Below are 22,706 nucleotides of genomic sequence, written 5' to 3'. Positions count from 1 at the left end.
TGGAGAAATTATTTTCTGTTGCATCTCCAGGACAGGATGAATGAAGGAGAATCTACCAAATGGGACATTCCCTACTCTAACCAAGGTCCCAGAAGACATTTTCCATAAACAATCTCTGTTTGTGCTCTATGTGTCAAGTGACCACCCATCATAGTCAGCATTAAAAAAAAAACATAATTTAAAAAACTTGGTAGTGCTAGAACAACATACAATTGTAAAAACTGGGCACTGCAAGACCAATAGAGGATAGTAACAGAAGGGAAATTAAAGGTAATCACAACCAAGACAACGAGGAACAGAAAGCAAACATGTTGGCCAAGTTGCAATTTAACAGTTGTTAATAAGGCTTACAAGGAGCCCACCCATTGCCCTGAGTGTCTTTTATTTACTCCTATCCATTTTAAGCAGATGCCATTTTCCAGGAATGGCCAACAGAAAACCCTGCAACTTTTACCAGTCCCTTTAAATAAACCTCTCCAAATTGATAAGCGTGCTTCTCCATCCTGCATGTTTTAAATAAACTTCTATTCTGAGCACAATTTCACAGGCCAGCAAAAAGAAAACTGCTAATGGCAAATGTGCCAAAGTAACTTTTATCTAGCTGGATTTATTTATGTTAGGTCCCATGACAGCCCAGTGCTGTATCAAGGACAGTTATCCAATTACTGCACTCTCCTGAGTCATTTAGAAATCAGCTATTTAATGCAAAGCATGAATATATGGCATCTTGTCACATCAGATCTGCAAGATCCATCCACCCTGCAATGGAATGGCATTGATTTTTCAAAATGTTTCACAATAGATCATAAAAACCTCTTAAAAGTGGCGCTAAACCCACCTGCATTACCTGCACATACTCTGGTATTCTTTAAATTATCATTTGTGTCCCTGTGAAGCACCCTAGATCATAGAGCCAAGCTATACACAGGGCATTAACTTGAGCCCAAGTCATGATAAAACCCTGCCCCCTATGGCACTAAGCCCACCCCCTGTTCATATATTCTTTAAATCAACTTTTGTATCCCTACAGCGCACCCAAGATCATAGGCCCGGGCTAACATGGGGACGGACTTCTGCTCAAATCAAGTTAAAACCCCACCCCTTCATTGCACTAAGCCCACCCCCTGTTAATATATTCTTTAAAGAAATCTTTGTGTCCCTGTGGAGTATCCTAGATCATAGGTTCATTCTATACATGAGGGATTGATTTGTGCCCAAGTCAAGATGAAACCCCACCCCTTTATGACACTAACCCTGGTCGTATATTCTTTAAATCAACTGTTGTGTCCCTGAAGAGCACCCTAAAAATAGGCCCAGACTATACATCGGCCATTGACTTTTGCTCAAATCAAGATAAAATACCTACCCCTCATGGCACTAAGCTTACCCCCTGTTAATATATTTTTAGGGTGCTGTCCCTGTGCAGCACCCTAAAGTAGATCATAGGCCCAGGCTATACATAGGGCAATGACTTGTGCCAAAGTCAAATGGAACCCGGAACTCTTATGGCACTAAGCCCTATCCCAGTCATATATTCTTTAAATCAACCACTGTGTTCCTGTGGAGCACCCCAGATCATAGGTCCAGACTATACATGAGGGATGGATTTGTGCCCAAGTCAAGGTAGCACCCCGCCTCTTATGGCACTAAGCCCACATGCTATTTATATATTCTTTAAATCAGCCTTTGTGTCCCTGTGGAGCACCCTAGATCATAGGCCCAGGCTAAACATGAGACATCTGTCAAGATAAAACCCAACTCCGTGTGGCACTAAGCCCACCCCTGTTCATATAGCTGTCAAATGCCAGAGACTTACCTGCCCACTGATGTCCTGGTGTTTGAATCAGCTGACACTGCCTCCTATAATGCAAACCTGTCCCATTGCCCAGTATGGGCAAGGTATATGCTACTTTAAAGTACTAAATCAAACAGCTAAACAGCTACCAGGAAATTTGCAAAAAAAAAAACAGAAACACTTCAATTAAAAAAGTCAGAAAGTATATATGGTAAAATATTCATAAGCCAGTTGTGGTACCAAGAGGTGGAGTTGCACTTTTTGTTTGCAGCATGACTATTGTATTGGGAAATGTACAGAGCTGCATTACACAAGGCTGTGAAGATTTCCACTAATAGCAATCAGGCAGTTGAAGGTATAAAAAAAGGTTGTAACCAGAACAGGCTTCTTCCAAGTCAAGTCTACTGGGAATGATGCAGCAAATGAAAAACAAAGTGAAGACAATATGTAGCGCGCAGCGACTGCCGGGAGAAGCAAGAAATTATTTATGCATAAAAACAATGCAGCACTCTTTTCAGCTGAAAGAGAAATGTAAATCTGGAAGTATAAAGAATGTCCTGAGCTGTCCTATTTAGTACGGCGGAGGGATAAAGATGAATTCTCTTTTTTACAGGCAATTCAAATAAGCGGGGGGGGGAATGGTCTGGAAATGAAATTACACACCAAAAGCAGTCGACTGTGATGTTTCTGGTGATCTTCACCAATTGCATGCGCTGAACCTGACCATAGGGAATAACTACCATACTGGTACTGAATTTAAGCGCTATTCTCTGCAGCCAGTCTCAGTATTCAAATACAAACAGGATGCACTTGTGCTAATTTTAAATAATCCAACAAGCTTTATTGCAAGTAGCGCAAACTCACAAAGCCTGACTATGGCACATCGCTCAGTGTCTGACCCTCTACTGAAGTCCTTATTGGAGGGAAACAAGTTAAAGACATAGGAGAGGATTTTGGCGACAAGTAGTGATGAACCTGGGTTTGATGCAAACCCAGTTCGCCTGAGTTTGCCCAAGCCTGCTAAAATCTGTAACTGCCACTCCCTCCGCCGTCCCAATCAGTGGTGGCAGTTGCGGCACGGCATTCCCTGCCCCTTTGTGATGTAGAGCTGTGGGGAGAGGAATGAGCCTCTCCAAAATGATTGGGGCAGGAGGCGTGAGTGGCGGTCACAGTTTTGAGCAGGCTTGGGCGAACTCAGCTGAACTGGATTCACACCAAGCCCAGGCTCATCACTATTGCTGAGCAATGTGCTAGTCTGGCTTTGTGAGTTTGTACTACTTGCAATAAAGCTTGTTGGCATTTAAGAAAAAACTGCGGAAGTGCACCTTGTTTGTAGTTAGATACTGTGGGGAGAAACAGATACCAGTAGGTATGCACAAATGGCCGGTGCATGATCTGTGAGGCCATCTGGGACAGTAATATCTTTATGTATGTTTATTGTATTGCAATTTAGGCAGGCAGGTCTTTTCGAGAGGACTATTCACCTTCACTGATATTCACCTTCACTGCGATTCTCATTCCATTTTCCTGATAGAGCCTTTGGTACCCAGCCTTTCCCTTTATGAAAGAGAATGTGACCTCAGAGGATGAAGGCTTCGGTGGACAATTGCCAGGCCCATACGCTGTCACTTGAGGAGAAAGAAGTTAACACTGGAAACAAGAAGCTCTAACATCAACATGAAATGTGCACAGGGTTCAGACACCTGGCTCTTACAAAGAAACAGAGTGTGAGGGTGCAAGGGGAAGGAGTGAATCAGCATTTGAGGGGTTCTTCTTACTAGGGAACTTGTCGCTTTACCCTGTATGGTGTAGTCAAGAGATTTACAATAAGTTTTGGAACACTGATCTTGAAAGCTACATAGCAGCATCCACAAATAATTAAAAGGAGATCTATGGGGCAACCTTTTTTGCCCATAGTTCCCTTTAGGGTCACAGGAGGACATATACTAATGTCCTCCGGTGACCCAAAACTCAGTATTTAGCGAGCTATTGCTGAGAGCACTGGACCGTGTCGCAGCCAGGAGGATCTCGACAATACTGTAGAGATCCACCCCGCTGGTTGACATATTACTGTCCTTGCCTTTTTGTCCTGGACTGGTTACAACCACTATCCCATTTCAGCGGTAGGCAGTGAAGGAAAATCTCCCTAACAGGGTCACAGGCAGAAATAATAACCGCACAGAAATGTAAACTTTTCTTTATGCTATCCAAAACTAAACAAAATAAAATAAAATTAACTTGAGTTGTTAGATTTTGCCCTGGTAATCATGGTGATGTGCTACTGTGCTGCTTACACCCTAGGTAACCAATTGTTCCATCACATAGTGATGCATCATGGGTCTTAAGGGATCATTAGCGGCTATTTTAGTAGCATTACTGAGACTGAACAATGTCTGTGCAGTTCAAACCTTAGTTCTGATTCCAGCTTCCAGAAAATATCAATAATTTTTATAGACTGCAGAGTAGATAAGGATTGGGTCTCTTTTGCAGTACTGCTTTATCTAATTAGTTCTGTAAAGGAAAGAAAAAAAAAAAAAAAAGTCTATATGCCAAGAGTGCAAAGAATGAATTGTCAGCTTATATAGTTGTTTTGGTTAATTCCCTTTCGGCATTCATGATTACAGCATGGATTCCTTTGCCACGGCAATGACTGCAGTAGGATTTCATCCTCTGCGTGATTAGTAATCACTCTTGCCTTTTGTGAACATTCAGAGATTAATTTCCATCATTGTCGAGGGAAGTATGACATGTCAGCTTTAGGCTATATATAACACCATAAAATGACTGTCATACATCAAAAAAGATTGATTGGTCTGTACTCTCAATACATTACCGGCTCCAGAATGAAGACAAATCAAGTAGTGGAATCTTTTGGTGACAGAAGTGGGTTTGGATGTTTTAATATTTAAAGCAGATCTTCCCCGACCATTTGTCATTCTGTAAGCTGTATTCCTAAAAAGCTGACCATAGACATGTGGATGGGTCTCTGAGAACGATGAACGCTAAGACATCTGCATGTCCCAGAATTCATTCACTACCAGGACTCACTGCAATGTTCTACTCAAATGCCAGCAAAATGTTAAGGCAAAATGCTTTAAAATATTGGTTTCTGGGATGCTGCTTCCTGCTCTTCTACATCAGTGCTCTATGGTGGCATGATGAGTAAAAGCCACACTCATCACACCCTCATACACACTTGTACTGCAGAAAAAGTAAGGGGCTTGCCTGACCAGGACAGCAAGAGGGCAGTGGACAGTATGGCCAGATTCTGGACCTATTGGACTGCGCAGTCACATTTAGACAGCCTGCACAGCTGTTATAGTAGAAAACTGGAGGTGAAATTATGAAGATGGAGGTTATTAGTACAAAGACTATCTGAGTGAATACAGTAACTGTTTTGTGACTTTTAAGGTAAACCTATGGAGCAAAATGATTATCTTGCACTCTTATTCTGCATACTGTTTAACCATATTCATACCACTTCAATTCACAGTGACTCATGTCAATAGGAGGGGCCTAGTATGCAATCCAGGAGTCAGTTCCCTATTCCTATCTAATTATGTGGAAAATATTCTTAACACAATAGAATTCGTCTTTTAGACTTATTCTGTATATAAAGTACAAAGAGTATGACCAAGATCAAGCTAATCTGCCCATATGAGAGTGTGTTAGCCTTCTCATTTAGCTTCAAAGTGCTTGTAATAGCCTCAAAAAAACTCTTCTGTCCACTCCTATGATACTGTTTTTAATGTATTCCTAAGGACTGAACTTCTTCAACATTGAGTCTAAATTGAATACACCATGACTTACCTAAGAAGAGTTCCTCAATGATCAACACCCCACATACCATCACATGTCTATGGAGAATGCATCAATGATCAATCATTCACACCCCACATACCATCACTTGTCTAAGAAGAGTGCCTCAATGATCAGTCATCAACACCCCCAAGCACCATCACTTGTCTAAGAACAGTGCCTCAATGATCAACCATCAACACCCCACATACCATCACTTGTCTAAGAAGAGTGCTCCAATGATCAATCATCAACACCCCCAAGCACCATTACTTGTCTACAAAGAGTGCCTCAATGATCAATCATCAACACCCCATGCACCATCACTTGTCTAAGAAGAGTGCCCCAATCAATCATCAACACCCCACACACCATCACTTGTCTATGGAGAGTGCCTCAGTGATCAATCAGGGCACTCGTTGGACAAGAGGATGGTGGGTGGATAAGGTGTGGCTGTAGTGGGCAGGACGTAGGCCTACAATTAATAAGCCAAGCAAGCAACGTGAAACCAGCATGAGAAGGTTATCTAAAATTGGCCATAGACAGATTGATTTTTATCAGTTTTCTGCTGCATCAGCTAAAATGCGAGCCACAGGTGACTTTGTCAGCACCACCAGGCACAACAGAAGTTGATTTATCACTTGACTTTTATAGGAGCCAGGCGGAAAATAGTCAGGTAAACAGTGACAGCAGCTAATCAGCGGCCATCACTGATAGGGTATTCTGACAGTGGTGAGCGCCAGCAGGGAAGACTCCTCCATCCAAGCTCTTTAGCGTGGTATTAAGTGATTTTTCCCATTGAACAAAAAAAAAAAAAATGTTATAGTGTATAACCAGCTTTAATGATAAAAGCAATAGCAGACACTGTGTGATATCTTCTTTTAGACAGGACTTTTACTTTTAAAAGTTAGAAATGGCTGACTTTAAAGAAGAACTGCGGGAATAGTTATTCTTAACCCTTGCAGTGGGGCTAACCCCACACTGCAAGGGTTAAGTGCTTGTTTTTGTCTAGGGTGTAAAGCAACAAAGTTATACTCACCTGAACCTCACAGCTGGCTAGCTGTTAAAGTGCTCCCTCCATCCTGCCTCCTCCTACACTAAAGCGATAGTATATATCTCTCGATGTCTTCACATCCTATACACTGTGTATTGGACATGATGACTCAAGGATCCATACACCGCTGGAACGGAGGAGGAGAAGAGAGGCTGGAAGGAGCCAACTCCCAGGTTAAGGTGAGTATAACTTTTTTATTTTACCCCCTAGATGAAACGAGCACTTAAAGTGACATTAAACCCTCAGATTTTTTAACATAAAACAATACTGTAATGTGTGCCTTACTGTAATCCATGGTTGTTTCCCTTCTCTTTGCTGCTCTTCCTTTTAAATCTGTATCTGTTCTCATGCTCTGCAGAACTTCTGTTTTGCAGCAGACTGCCTTGTCTCAATATCCGTTTGTATAGGCATGTAATCTGAGCCAGCACTACAGGAAGAGGCCCTGAGTTGAAAAGGGAAGTTCTGCCCAGCATGAGAAGACATGAGGATTTAAAAGGAAGAGCAGCAAAGAGAAGGGAAACAACCATGGATTACAGTAAGGCAAACATTACATTATTGGTTTATGTTAAAAAATCTGAGGGTTTAATGTCACTTTAACCCTTGCAGTGCGGGGGTAGCCCCATTGCAAGGGTTAAGAATACTTTTTCTCTGAGTTCTTCTTTAGGGGCCACTTATACTTCTATTTATTTCAGTTGAGTCTGTTGACATGTTTGTGCTGCAGTATAGCATGTTTAAACTTTTCTAAAATGTATTTTTGAGTTTAAAGTAGGGATGCACCTATACCATTTTTTCCTGTCCAAGTATGAGTACCGATACTTTTCCTTTAAGTACTCGCTGATGCCAATTACCAATACTTTTTCTAGTGTCATGTGAGTTTTTCCAAATCAATACAGATTAATGATTTTAGGACAGTGGTTAAGTGCCAGGGCCTGGTCCCAGCTGCAAACGCTGCGTCCCTGGTAGTTCTGCCACTGATTCCAAGATGTAGAGGGACTACAAATCTCGGCAATACATTATATAGCAATGCAGAATGCCACCAGCTATAGAGGACAATTCCCAGCGATATATTATATAGCAATGCAGAATGCTACCAGCTATGGAGGACTACAATTCCAAGTGATACATTATACAGCAATGCAGAATAATACCATCAGCTAGAGAGGACTACAAATCTCAGCATTAAATTATACAGCAATGCCCGAATGGCAACCGGCTATAGAGGACTACAAATCCCAGCAATACATTATAAATCAATGCAGAATATCCAGGAGGATATGTGTGGCCGTTCAAGAATTCTCACAGAACTCCAGTTAGGAAGGGAGGGAGATGATGTTCGGACCTGCTCTATTTGGAAGGGAGAGAGGAGGAGATATGCATGGTGTGTGGTTTACAGGAAGGCTGCCAAGGTGCTCAGCAAGCGTGGGACCTCAAGCAGCCGCTTCCATTTATAATTTGAAAGTGCCGGTATCGGCGCTTAAGATCAGAGAATTTCCCATGTATGTGTACTCATGAAATACCGTTATCAGTGAATCCCTAGTGTAACGTGTACACAAAGTTAATTTTTTTCGTTTTTGCATAGAATGTGAAATGATTAGAACCTTTGTCTAGTTTTTATGGAGTTGACCCCCGCTAGAGATTCATTCTCACTTTTGGCCCTGCTGACTATTGTCTTTGGTCCAGAAAGTGATGGGAAATCCAAAATATTTGAGTTGACACAGGAACTGGCGAGATGAAATCTGCCAAATGATAAACCTGTTCTACTGACGACTGTGATATCGTGAGTGATATCCCCCTTGGTCTCAAAAAGGTCTCCTCTTACTTCTTGTTGTGTGTCTGGGACAGGAAGTATAAGGAAATCTTCCTGATGGGCACAGACAGAAAGAAAAAACAAACAAAAAAGCACATTCCCTACTTTATCCAAAGCTAAGGAAAAAAAGTTTTGGCTTGACATACACATTAACTGGGCCATGGAAGCATTTCATCTTGCACGTCCCCCACGTTGCATTATGCATAAGCAAAATGTGCATTAAGATGCTTTTAACCATGTGTTAAGGCACTTTGGAATTTGCATTGTGGGATGGGACACAAAACAATTATGAGAGCAGCAAACGTGTCCAGACGTGGTCCCCTTCCAACTGCTTCATCCATCTGGTTCTTTTAGTGTCCGAGCATACTGTATATCTATTGGTCTCCACAGGTAACAAGACCAGAAATGGACTTCTCTTCATCCTGAATCTTTGCTTTCTTTAATTGGTCAAAAGACAGTTAATCCTCTTCTTTTTTTTCTTTAGCTTCCTCCCTTTTCTTGTTTATATACCTTTCCTCCCTGACTTTCTTTTCACGGTTTATCATCCCAGTACTAGTATGTCTGTGAAGGTTCTCATTCATCCAGGTCATGGTGTATCTGTAAAAAATAAGTCAAGGCAACAGAAGCGTGACCCAAGTCCAGTTGCCTTGACTTATTTTTTACAGATATCAGTACTGGATTCCATGCCTTTTTGAAATATCCCTATAATAAATTATGACATAGATACAACAGACTGACCTCTATGCAAACAGCTAAATACACAGATGAAATATATAGACGGTAATTGTTTAACCTGTCAACTGATTTGTGTTTCTGTTAGTCTGGTTCTGAGATTTACACAGCTCTACCATAAAGTGCAGCCATGTCTAGCAGATCAGAAGCAGCAGGCTTAGGAGATAATTTCTTTGTCACTCTGTTTTCTCCTATCAGCAGCTCATGTCTGTGCAGCTTCTCCATTTCCCAGCATAAGCTCTACTGTACAGGGAACTGCAAGAGCCTCTTACCAGGTCCAATTCAGGTATGCAAAATGCTTCCTGCTGCAGCCTCTCGCTTTGTGACTTGCTAAAACGTTACAGTGTTGCAATTTGATCATTAGTAGTGATGAGCAAATAGATTGATAAAAAGTTGAGTCTCTCAGAGCCGAATCCTATAACTTTTTCTGGCCTTTTTCAAGGACAGTTTTCAAGCTTTTAGTAAAACAAAGTGCATGGGTAGCTAGCCACTGTTATGGGGGTCATGTACTAATTTAAAAAAATATATATATGTATATTAGAGGTGCACCTAAATAAAAATGTAAAAATCGAAACGAAATTGAAAAGAAAAAAGAAAATGTCAGGCCGAAACCAAAAATGTTTTTTTATTCTAACTTTTGCAAATTATATTTTAATTTATTCATTTCTATTAAATATTTTTAAACTTTACTTTCAGGGGCTTTGGGGAAATATTGGGGTCTAAACAGACCCCTAATATTTCCCTTTTAAAATAGAAAAAAGAGATTGAGGACACAGAGGTCGCAATCTCTTTTTCTGTGTCCCCTGTTATCAATGAACAGGAATCCTCTATACTGAGTGTTCCTGATCATTCATAACATGAGGACAGAGTATGTTTACTATAACCACAATCATGAATGAACAGGAGGTGATGTAGATCACTTCCCATTCATTCATAATTGAGCATATAGTCAACATACTCTGTCCTCAATTATTTACAAACACTCAGCGTGCTTGACTGCTTGTACCGCTCACCCTCCTGAAATGCTGTCACAGGAGGCTGAGCGAGCGGAGCTCAGCCTCCTGTGACAGCACAGCAAGCTGTCTCCGCCCACACACTGCTCTCCTGATCTGTGACAGGAGGCTGAGCGGTGCGGGAAGGAGAGACGCCGGCCGCTCATAGCGCTCGGCCACATGTGACAGTTTCTCTCCTCCCGCTGGGAAACAGAGCAGCGCCCAGCGGGGAGGAGAGAAATAACGAATGCACCGCTATTTCAGCCAGAAAATGGCACTTTCTGCATTTTTCCAAAAGTACCATTTTAGGTTGATATCTTTTGGCAGGCCGATATATCGGTGCATCCCTAGTATATATCATTCAGCAGGGCGCAGCTCTTTTAAAAATGCTTAAAAGGGAAACATTAAAAATACACAATTCCATGAATAAAAAGGAAAGGGAATGGAATGGAAGCCTTTAACCTGCATATGAAGTGGCACACCTGTATGATGTACTAAAGCAAAAGTGACGTTTTCAAAGAAAAGAAAACCATAAACCCCTGAAGGACTCTCGCCAAGGATGATATTTCACCAGCAAGCAGCTGAATGGAAACATACTGGACAGGTATCCTGAGGGATGTCATTGACTAAATATTTTCATGACTATATTTAATTAATGTCAGGCAACATACCCCGCCTCCTTTTTTACATTCAGCCGCTTGCTGGGTAAATGTCATTCGTAGCAAGACTACATTGAGAGCGGATCGTCCGACTGATTAGCGAGTCTTGTTTCGGCAGGTCATCAGGAAATGTTTATCATGATTGACATAAGCCTATATCGCTGGATGACATGATTGATGTGATTTTTTTGTGTGTAACCAGGGGTACTATGTACTCCTTATTCATTAACGTGGGGGGGGGGGGGGGGGCCTAATTTTAAAGGGTGCTTCACGATCCTTATAAGTCGCCCCTGCAGACCACCACATCCTCAAAAGGATTGGATGTGTGGATTGATCCCTTGTCTACTTGAACATGGGACCAAGGTGTCTTGTCAGGGAGGAGGAGGCTTCCACACCCTGCAGGAAGGTACCCTTCCCATGTTAAGGGCATGTGGCCTGGTATGGTTTGGGAAGGGAGGCACATGCTTGCTGCCTCTCCTTTTACTGGCCAGCCAGTCTGCATGCTTAGAGAAAGGCCTGGTATGGATTTTGGAGGGGGCCCCACGCTTTTTTTTAAAAATCCATTCCAGACCACTTTCTAGGATAATGGTTGCAGTGATGCCACCACTAAATGAATGGCTTCTAGCTGCGGCACCAGAGGTTTGAAGGGCTGGCGAATTGGCCATTTAGTTTGCCCAATCAGCAAAGTGCAAGCAAGTAAAGTTCGGATCTACTCTACATGCCTAGGACCTCAAATCTCATACTTATTCACTAGGGGAGTGTAGACTGAGTAAATACTTTGTCCTGCCTGCAGCAGACCGATTACATCATCTCGACATATTGTGACATGTCAGGAATTTAATTTATTCAAGACTTGAAGATCCCAAAAGGTCCACTTCAACATTCTGCCTGTAAAAGAAACAATTCACTTACTTTGGAAAGGAACACCAATAAATAATAGTTATTCCCTGGCTGTAGTTGTTGATCCAGCAGGAAATATGAAGGTCATATTTTATGTACAGTTGTAAATCCTAAAGCATTTATGCTGATTTTTATTGCACACAATCACTGCGGATCTGCAGTGCAACATTTCACCAACCCTGCCCTATATTTCCATCCTGTGTCTGCTATTAATAACTTCGCTGTTCTCATTAATACCTGGAACTTCCTCCCTAATAATAGAGCTGAAATGCAGCTATTAGTGATTCTAAACATTTCGGAGACAGAGTTCACATTCAAGTCTGAGGCATAAATTTAAAAAAAATAAAACAAAAAGAAATTGTAAATTCTTTTCTTCCAAAACGTGTCCAAAAAGCATTCTCGTAGAATGCTTTTTATAAAGTGCCCCTACAGTATACTCAGGTCAGGAGTTACCTGCAGTTTGTCTCCAAATATTACCCGCCAGTAACAGGGAAACTAAACAGGAGCTGGTATCTTAGAAGCTAATCTTCATCGTACAGGATCCTGGCAAAGAAGAGGTGCGTATGGTAACAAGGGGTGAAGTTTTTATAAGGGATGATAGTAAGGCCCCATTCACACTGCGCGATTTGATTTTGCGCGATGTCGCGCAAATGCCTGCATTGCAAAGAATGGAATCGCGGCAAAATCTGCTCCAAAAAGGGTCCTGCTGTAGCGACGCACAACCCGCGACAGCAGGACCCTTTGCCCCATTGCCTTGCATTGGAGAGCAATATCGCGCTGTAAATAGCCCGCGATATCGCGGGAATTACAGCGCGATAAACCGCTCAATGTGAACGGGGCCTTAGGGTTATTGAAAGTCCAATAGGGAGTCCTGCCGCACTCCTGACCGAGAAACCTCATATATTAGGGATGTCCCGATACCGATGCTAGCATCGGAATCGGGCCCGATACAGGGCATTTTGACAAGTACTTGTACTTGTCAAAATGCCCCGAAGCCTAGCGCCAAAGCTTGCGCTATGTTTTGTTTTTTTTCTTCTTACTTACCTCGCCGAGCGGAGCGTCACTGCTGCTCCGGTGGGCGGCGCTCCGAGCGGGGTCATCTGGCAGTCTCCGGGTCCTAATTTAGGTGGCCGGAGACTGCCAGATGACCCATGCAGTACCGTGAGCTAAGTGTATTGTGTTGCTATTCATTTGATTAGTGTAAAGTTCCAGTGTGAATGGGCCCTAGGGGTTACAAAGAGGATTAGTGATAGGATTATAGGGAAGGTTAGTGTTAAGGTCGCAGACATGGTTAAACTTGAGGTTACAGGGAGTGTAAGTGATACGTTTACAGGGAATGTTAGTTTTAGGGTTACAGGGAGGGTAAAGCTCCACAATTACACAGATCAAATTTTAGCTGATTCCTGCTGTCGGCAAACTATTTGGCTCGACAAACTATCATCGGAAAATTGATGGAGCTGGGCATAACATTTTTGGCTGAACAGTCACTGCTCAGGTATTCTGAGAGGGGGCATGGGAGAGTCCCCCACCAATGCTGTTTAGCACAGATAGGGAATCTACTGATTTTTCTAATTCAGCAGATAACTTATACTGTTAGCATTAGTGATAGGGTTACAAGATAGGTTAGTGATAAGGTTAAAGGTAGAATGAGTGTTACAGGGAGGGCAGGGAGAACCTTCACTAGAAATTCTATAACAAAAAGCACACAGTGCCCAGACATGTGAGGAATTGTTTTACTGTAAAATCAAAAACAGTAAGCGCTTATAAAATCTCCTTCAAATTAGAATGTAGGAAGTGTAACCCGTATTCAGGCGATCTACACAGAAGACGCTGATCCGCTGGCTGGCATGCCGCATCACGGCTAACACAGACGGCTCTGCACATGTTGGGGAGCTCTGTGCTTTTTGTTATAGAATAGCTGTGCAAAGACTGGATTACCAAACTCAACCCCAGCAAAAAACTAAGGTTTGTGCTGGGGTAACTGTTCTTTACAATTGCGGTCATCGAGCACCTCTACTGTGCCTAAGGATTATGTGGAGGACAAACAAATATCTGAAGACAACATTTACACAGGCAGACATGGTCACTGTTCATCTGGATTTTTCCATCTGGCCTGAAAGATATGTGAGCAAATAATGGGTGGAAATGCCATGAATATCCCATAGACAATATGCTTATCCACTTATTAGGTCTAACAACATAACTTGGCCTAAAGATGTTGTCATCTTAGATTCTGAAGCAACACAAAGATTAGACTAGGGTCACTATAATAATAGTGCTATCATCTTCCAGGACTCTACAAAGTCAAGGTGGCCACAGACAAAGGACATGCAGGAATGAGCTTAACGCCCTAAGGCACCTGCAAGTACAGAAACCGCCATAAAACAGGAATGTTAGGCTAAGACAGTCAGGTTAGGGGGAAGGAGGCTAATGACACAGAAGGCAATACTATTGCCCAAAATCTCAGGGCCAGTGGGAACTACAATCAGAACAGGTTTTGTAATCAGTCTGATTGAGGTCTCCTGCTCAAGAATGGTCTCTGGTGGCCATTAGTATTCCCTTAAGCTGGCCATACACCTTACAATTATCTGTAGATTTTCTGTGGTCAGATGGAAAAGGTGCAACAAATTCCTCCATCTACACTTAACTGTGTAAATGGAGTAATCTCCACCTGGGCCAATCTGTTGCACTTTTTCCATCTGACCACAGAAAATCTGCAGATAATTGTAAGGTGTATGGGCACCTTTACATACATGGGATCATTATCTAATCTAGTCAAAAACAGCCTGCACATAGATAATTGGGAGTCTATATACATTAGGGATGCACCAATACCATTTTTTTGGTATTGAGTACGAGTACCGCTATTTATATTTTGGTACTCGCCGATACAGAGTACCGATACCGGTACTTCCGTTAGCATTGAACCGGGTTCCTGGGCAATAAGGTAGCCAGGCGCCGTGTCATCACCAGCCGCCCGGCTTCCATGCTGTTTGGCCAGCTCGATGTTCATTGGCCGATCAGGAAGCTGGGATGAGGGTTGTTTAACTATATATAAATATAATGTTTTTCCCGACTAGAATTAAGATAATATGTACAAACCCACTGTACATTCCTTATAAACATTAATCAATTACACTGCAGCTTCAGCTGACCTGTTCCAGCTACTAATAATAGTTTACCAGCATCACCCAACCCTTAGTCAGTTGTATACTACTATAAAACTGGAAAAAAAAACATCTATTCCATTAAAACTTAAAATGTATTGTGTTGGATTCAGTGACGAAGCATGACAAGCAAACACTTGGGAGGATAGAGATTATATTAACATGCCGCCCTAGTGCCTACATCTGGAGGTCATCAAAATAATGAACACAGCAATTTAATTTGAGGAGCTGAGACTACCACTTTGAAAACTGCAGAGTTCTAAAAAGTCAATGAAGGTGTTTCTGCATTACCAGGATGATAATACATTTAATTTAAGTTTGAAATTCCTAGGTGTGGTTGTAATATTTCTAGTAGCGTCAGACAACATAATTTCCACAATTACAGAAAACTGTCTGAAATGGTAAATCGTTTTTTCAACATCAATCAGGTATAGAACAAAGCAAACATAAAAGTGAAACCTTAATTATGCAATGTTGTGCCGTTATCCCATCTTGTTAGCTGGAAGAAAGGTAAGTGATTTAAACTAAGGGTATTGCTTGGTTGTGTTGTAATCTGTAGGTGTCATGTTATCAAAGAAAAGTAGCTGTGCTTTTAAAGGAAACTTGTACTAAGGAAGCATGGATGCTACCATTGCTGCAGCCCGCTTCTGAAAAAAATACTACTTCCCTGGCTGTCATGCCAGTGGCTTCATTAAGGTCTCAATTGTTGACCTGAAACAAATATGCTGATAGGGAATTCGGACTTCACTCTGACTTTGCAGTCAGAGACGACCAGAGAAGGAGGTCAGTAATGGCAGCCCCTAAATAGCTCCCAGGTTCGCTTCAATTACCATTAAAGCCCAACTCCTGGCTCTGATCCCCCCACCAAATCAATCCCACTTCCCTGCATTTTTTTTGTAGCACCTGGGGAATAGCTGAATATATGTTATTGCTTCAAGTTCAGAAAATGGTGGCAATGAGCCATGAGAAAAGTTGTACTACATTCCAAACAGTCTTCTTTTACAGGTATAAGCTCACCCCTCTCCAAATAAGATGACAGCACTAAAATCCATAGATATTTTACTAAAAGAGGTACGTTTTCTGGGCTTACTACGATATGGTGCCCACCAATAGGCAATTCAATCATGGAGCAAGTCCAGTTAGGAGGCAAGTTCCTCTCTTTAGGTTATAGAACTTTTTCTTGACTCTGTGTGATGGCTCCTTAATGTGATTTGATCATTGTCATAATACTGACCATAATAAAAACCAAAAACACCCTGACAATCCTGGTTACCTGGTCCGCGTAACCCCACCTTTTGAAGTATACTATGTCCCAACCAAAAAATATTTTAGATTGACTCAGGAGGTACACTGTTGATGCTCCAGATTTCTACAAAAAAATTGGTCTTCTTGGAGTCCACAGTTCAATGATATCTGAACCTAATAAAATAAATGGCTTATATTGATTTTTAATCATTTGTTATTTATTACTATCTAATTTGTGTTAAAATGGTTCAGCAGCTGTTAGGAGGATTATAGATATAGGAATAGTAAGCACTATCAATACCAAAACCTGCTGAGCTACAATTCTCCAATCAGCAGGGAGTATGAGCTTTGCTGATTGAACAGCTGTAATGCAAGTCTTATTCAGCAAAGGGCTTGTCAAGCCTCTGCAGAGAGACCACTGATTCCATACAGCGAGCAAGGGTCCTTCTCAGCAGTATGCTGGCAGTAGACAAGCTCTTCTATTCAATCTGTGGCTCTTTCCTAAAGGAAGCTGACTCAATAACTTTGCAAACCTTTTATTTTAATGCACCTGTAATATATTTAGCTAACTGAAACTAACATGTTTATTCACAAAAGTGTGAAGAGTTTGCAGAAGGCAGGAGAAGTGAACAATCTAGGACAACATAGCTGAACTGGAAAGTGAGCTGAATTGGAAAATGTTTCCACATCAGCTATTTTGGCCTAGATTGTTCACTTATCCTGTCTTCTCCAAACTCTTCGCCCTTATATGAATAGCCCTGTAAATGTTAAACTGGGCTTTAAAGCCAGAGGATCAAGATGGATGACAGTTCTTTTGCTGCCAATGACATAAGACTTACATTGGAATAGAACCTCTTTACCTGGCCAGGTCAGTCAACCTTACGTTGGTTGCATTCTCTTTTTATATAAGCTTATGGTTGACCATTAATTTATAGCAGAAAGGTCCCCTAGACTCTGCTGATTAACTGAATAGCTGTGATCAGAGGTGGGAGAAAAGCATTGGGGGATCAGAGGGCACATGGCGGAAAAGGGGAGAACAATGAGGATCGGAGGGCAAAGAGAGGCAGGGGAGCGCATAAGCTGGGATCAGACGGCACAGAGAGGCAGGGGAGAGCAGCAGCGGGGATCAGAGGGCATAGAGAGGCAGGGGAGAGCAGCAGCGGAGCATCAGGGGGTCACCTTTATAATGTAGGACTGTGACCAGTGAAACATGGTTAAAAAAAATAGCAAAAATGGTCTGTCCATCTGAGGTTTCAAGGGAAGAGTAGGGCCTGGCAGGGTAAGGGTTAACCTATTTCATATGGCCATACAAATTTTGCACTTAATGATGGCCGTCTTTTTTTTCTTTTCTAAATCGAACTACATTTTTCTGCCAGTCATGCAGAAATTCAGATAGTCCCCAAGGATTCATAATGTATTTTTCAAAACCAAACAAAGCTCAGTATGGTTATCTAACGTTATCTGGCTGCAATGAAAAAAAAGAGAAAAATAAGGATAATGGAAGTATCTTGCGGGCAGTGCGATCCTTCAACTTCTCTACGCTTAAATTAATGAGCTATATTTGACAAATTGGTGTGGTGTAAAATTGGTGTAAAATTATTATTACAAAATATCCAAATATAATTTCACCAGAATATTCACACCTATGTGAAAGTAGAGAAATTCATTTCTCACAAATACAATAGTGATGCATAATGTTTACTTTTTATTAGGGCTGGTAATGATTAAAATTTTCGTGTTCGATTAATCGAACTTTTTTAAATCGATTAATTTCTATTAATTGTAAACGCACATACAGATCCAACTACATTGGCCTATACACATACAGCACAGCAGTGAAGTAATAAAAGGAACTAGGATCACACTAATCCAGCACGTTATTCATCTCACGTGCCCCACTCAATATGGCCGCCGCTTGAGTGGGGCTACTCAGAATAATAACGTGCTGGATTAGTGTGATCCTAGTTAATTTTATTACTTCATTGCTGTGCTGTATTTGTATAGGCCAATGCCTTGGCTGGCGCTCGTGTAGAAAGTTTCTTGGGCAAACTCACCGGCGACGTCAATGACATTGTGACGTCACCGGACTCCTCCCCTCTTCCCCAAGTGGCTCTATTGGCGAACGAAGGGGGGAGGAGTCCGGTGACGTCACGGACATCGACGTCACCGCATTCCTCCCCCCTTCCCTTCATTAGCCGCCACGGACATCGACGTCACCGGACTCCTCCCCCCTTCCCTTCGTTAGCTGACGGAGACACTTGGGGAAGGGGGGAGGAGTCCGGTGACGTCGCGATGTACGTGAGTCTGCCACTTTTTTTTTTTAACCTTTTTGTCTGAATATAGATCTATGTTTATCCCGACCATATTTAAATTCACTTACCGTGCTGACTGACTCTGCTGCAAAACTGCTCCAAGCATCAACAACTCTCTCAGTAAAAAAGCTTTTGATATTTCCTCCTACTGGTTTGAGGTCATGTCCCAGTGTTCTTGACCTTTGCTTCATATTGAACCTTACTCATACCCCAAATGTATTTAAGTGTCTCCCCTGTGCATCTTAAAGACAAATTATAATACATTGCCGCAAGACAGTTGATTGTTAATACAGGTACCACATAAGTTAATGTTTTGCACATCAGTTTTCTCCCAGTCTACACGACCATGTGCTGGTACTAAAAACCATTACCTGAATCACAGATGGCCACAAAATATACAAAAATAGTCCTAAGAAAAGATGCATGTATGTTAAAACTGTCCATTCTCGATCTTTATGCCCAGGTACACTCAACCACACAATGGTGACCAGGACAGGTCAGTGAACCATTCATCCTGGTGCAGGGGCGTTCCAGAGTCGGGTGTCACCGGGTGTCCAGACTGGGTGACACCCCTCCGCCGCGTGGCCATCTCATTGACGCTTGCTGGCGGGCATCTAGGTGATGGACGCCGGCAGATAGAGGAGGGGACTTTCACCTGGTGGGATGAGGTATGCCGACGGGTTCCCTCCTCTCTCCTGACACTGTCGGGCTCTTGGTCCATGACCGGGTGCCCGACTTTTTAGAGGGGGTGACACCAAAATGACTGATGTCAATGGTGTCACACGTGTGCGGGCTGTACCCCCCACCCCACCCTTGTGACACCACTGTCCTGGTGCACTACCACCCACAGCAGTACTCGGCCAAAGGTGTAGCATGGGCTCCCGCAAGGAACATTCATTTTGGCATCATGTTTTAAGCTGGCCATACACCTATAGATTATCTGCAGATTTTCTATGATCAGATGGAAAAAGTGCAACAGATTCCTCCATCTACACTAAACTGTGTGTATGGAAGAATCTTCCGCTGGGCCAAGCTTCAGTATCTTGCTAGTCGGCCCCGCTGGCTCTCAAAATACCTGAACAATCTGATTGGATGCAGGCATTGTTCGGGTATTTTGACAGCAACAGAGCATCAAGCGTGCCTTTAGTGCAACACTATATAGTGAACCAGCCCTAAGGCCTGGTTCACACTGAGCGTTTTGTAGCGCTTTTACCGCTCTAAAAAACGCCCCAAAAATATGCCCCCTAAAAAATCCCATTCATTTCTATGGCCCTGTTTACATCTGAGTGTTTTGTCGCAATAAGCAAAATGCCTGTCGCTGGAAAAAGTACAGGAGTTTTTTTTGGGCATATTACGTTTTGGTCCCATAGACTCAATAGGAAACGCTTAAAAATGTGCGTTTGCTGTGTTTTTGTGTGCGTGTTTATGCGCGTTTGTTCCCTGTTATCAACAAGCTACAATCTGGTAACAAAAACACGCGTTTTGATGTATGTGCATAAAATGCGTATAAAACCGTACAAAAATATGCATCAAAAACGCACACGTAAAATCACTGTCGCCTAGGTGTGAACCCAGCCTAAGACTGCAATAGTGTTTTAGAACTAGTATCAGTATCGGTGCCGATGCCGAGTATTTGGGCAAGTACTCAGCCAAATGCTCTGATGCCTAGGCCCATACTTCCGGTATCAGGAAGCCGGGCAGCGCGTCATTACACGCTGCCCGTCTTCCTGATTGGCCAGAAAGCCGGCTCCATGCTTTCTCGTCACCTAGTGATGAGAAGCATGGGGACTGCTTCTCTGCTAATCCGGAAGCCGGGTGGCGAGTCTTTACATGTCGCCTGGCTTCCTGAATGGGACTTCCAGGACTCGGTATCCAGTATCAGCGAGTACCGGAACAAAAATATCGGTACTCGATACTGAAATACCGGTATCGGTGCATCCCTATTTAGAACAGTGGCTAAAGAGATGATAACCCATATGACATGTTCTCTTTAAAGCTGTGCCATTCTTTTCTCTTGCTGAGCAAAATAATTGGGCATCAGCTTAGCTGAGGATTGAACAGAGATCACTGTCTCCTATCATATCAAACTTCTGTATATACAAACTGCAGCATCAGAATTACCCATCTGATATCACCCCATGTCAAATATCTGACACTGAATTCACAAAGCACTGAATTCACCAGGTTAAAAAAAGTGACCGCTATTTTCAACAAAGTCCAATGAGACTCAGTGACTAAAACAAAGATTCTTATCCTTGCGTTAAAGCTTTGTGAGTTGAGCGTACAGTAATGGCCCTGCCACTATGCAAATATAGGAATACCTTTAACATATTTTACCGACAGTTATGGCCTTTTTGCAACATAACATCACGCCAACTTTTGTCAGTACAGCACCGCACCTCCAGTCTGTGCTTAACAACGTATGGTGATAATATGGAGCAATATACAATTAACAACGCATTTAAATCTCAGATATTTATCAAGCTTTAAATGACCAATTAACACCAGGAGAATAAAACTAATCATCATTAGCAGAGGCAATGAATGCCGTCAGCTGTGCTCACTGACTTGGCATGCTGGCAAACTGTTAGAGAATACGATAAAATTCGATGCAAAACAGGAAGTGAATCTGTGAAACTAAAAGTATTAGCTCATCATACTGGATGTTCTATAAACGAACGCGTGCGGAACAGTGGAGTAAAAATACAGAGGACAATAATTCCAAATTACTATACGAAAAGAATCCACTATGAGTAATGAAGTGTTATTTTATTCTGCTTAATGTACGCATTGTTTATATGCAGGCTTCCTTAGTCCTTGACTTCAAAATAATTAACCTGTTTTAATGTATTAAAATTACTTTTGCAGTCATAGTTATATCAATTTCAAATCAAGCATGCTTAAAGTAGAACTGAAGTCAACATTTATTTTCTAGTTTTGGTGGAGTAAGGGAGGGTTTTAACCCGTCAGATAGGCTACAGCAGCAGAAGACCACACCGGGTGTCACTTCTGTCAGCTAAGAACAGGAAACGGAGGCTACAATTCGCACAGGCTCACCAAAATTGGACAATAGAAGATTGGAAAAACGTTGCCTGGTCGGATGAGTCTCGATTTCAGCTACAACATTCAGATGGTAGGGTAAGAATTTGGCATAACCAACATGAAAGCATGGATGGATGCTGGTGGTGGTGGTGTAATGGTGTGGGGGATATTTTCTTGGCACACTTTGGGCATGTGATGCTATCATGTCAATATGGACCAAAATCTCTGAGGAATGTTTCCAACACCTTGTTGAATCAATGCCATGAAGAATGAAGGCAGTTTTGAAGGCAAAAGGGGGTCCAACCCGGCACATCTTGTACCTAATGAAGTGGCCGGGGACTGTAAATTGTATTGTAACTGTAATGTCTCCCCCATTTTGTAAAGCGCTGGGCAAACTGTTGGCGCTATATACATCCTGTATAATAATAACAATAATAATAACAGCCACCAGGACAAATATTGAGGGTGAATCTCCCCAATGGGGACACATACATCAATAAAATCCCTCTCTACTCCCAAAACTAAAAAGGTTGCACTTTAACTGCTATTTCATTGAGTTTTCACAAACTTACACTTTTAACCACACTGACTGATTGGCTCCTCAGATCTTTGCAACCCTAAAGTATATAAATCTACTGGGTATAAAATGTCTTTGCAATCCCAATCAATACTTTCAAAAAGTAGCAGTGACATTATTACTGGGCATCACATAGAATGTGTAGTGAGCATGGCCGTGGGAGGGACCCAGCAGGCCCCACCCACTACAGGTTGCCTGCAAAAACTACAGGAGGGGGCGGAGACAAGACAAGTCACCCTGCACAAGAAGAGAGAGCAGTAGTGACTGGTCTTTATAAAACGAACCTCCTGCACAGAGGGAAAGTTACACACTGGATTACTGCACAGATCTGGAAGAAATATACAAAGACCACCAAGACTCAAGTATTGTATTTACACAACATAAGTTACCATTGTTTGATATAACCATAATTTTAATGAAAGGATCATATCCTATATCACACCACTAAGTAACTACTAAATCAACACTTCATTCAGTAAATGACTTGGAGATGAGGGCTTTGCTGATGACTTATGAAGAAAAGTCAGAATTTGAATATCAGGAAGGGAGCTGTTTAGTCAGCTTGAACTGCACATTTTATGGGAAGAAGGGATGCCCTTTAAACCATTAAAAAGTATTTAACCTGC

General features: G+C 42.1%; 1 protein-coding gene across 2 annotated transcripts in view; it reads right to left on the bottom strand.

Moving 5' to 3' along the window:
* Positions 1-22,706, bottom strand: part of RTN1 (reticulon 1) — a 138,227-nt gene that overhangs the window by 107,767 nt on the left and 7,754 nt on the right. The window contains exon 2 of one of the 2 annotated variants that reach the window (XM_018562640.1): positions 5,126-5,170. The exons of the other annotated variant lie outside the window; for it this stretch is intronic. Coding sequence (XP_018418142.1) covers positions 5,126-5,170 — 45 coding nt within the window. The remainder of the gene's footprint in view (positions 1-5,125; positions 5,171-22,706) is intronic. 2 annotated transcript variants of the gene reach the window in all.

Source organism: Nanorana parkeri, unplaced genomic scaffold (genome assembly GCF_000935625.1).
Source record: "Nanorana parkeri isolate BGI_ZX_2015 unplaced genomic scaffold, ASM93562v1 scaffold20, whole genome shotgun sequence".
NCBI lineage: Eukaryota > Metazoa > Chordata > Amphibia > Anura > Dicroglossidae > Nanorana > Nanorana parkeri.
This window is presented reverse-complemented; position numbering and strand designations above follow the sequence as displayed.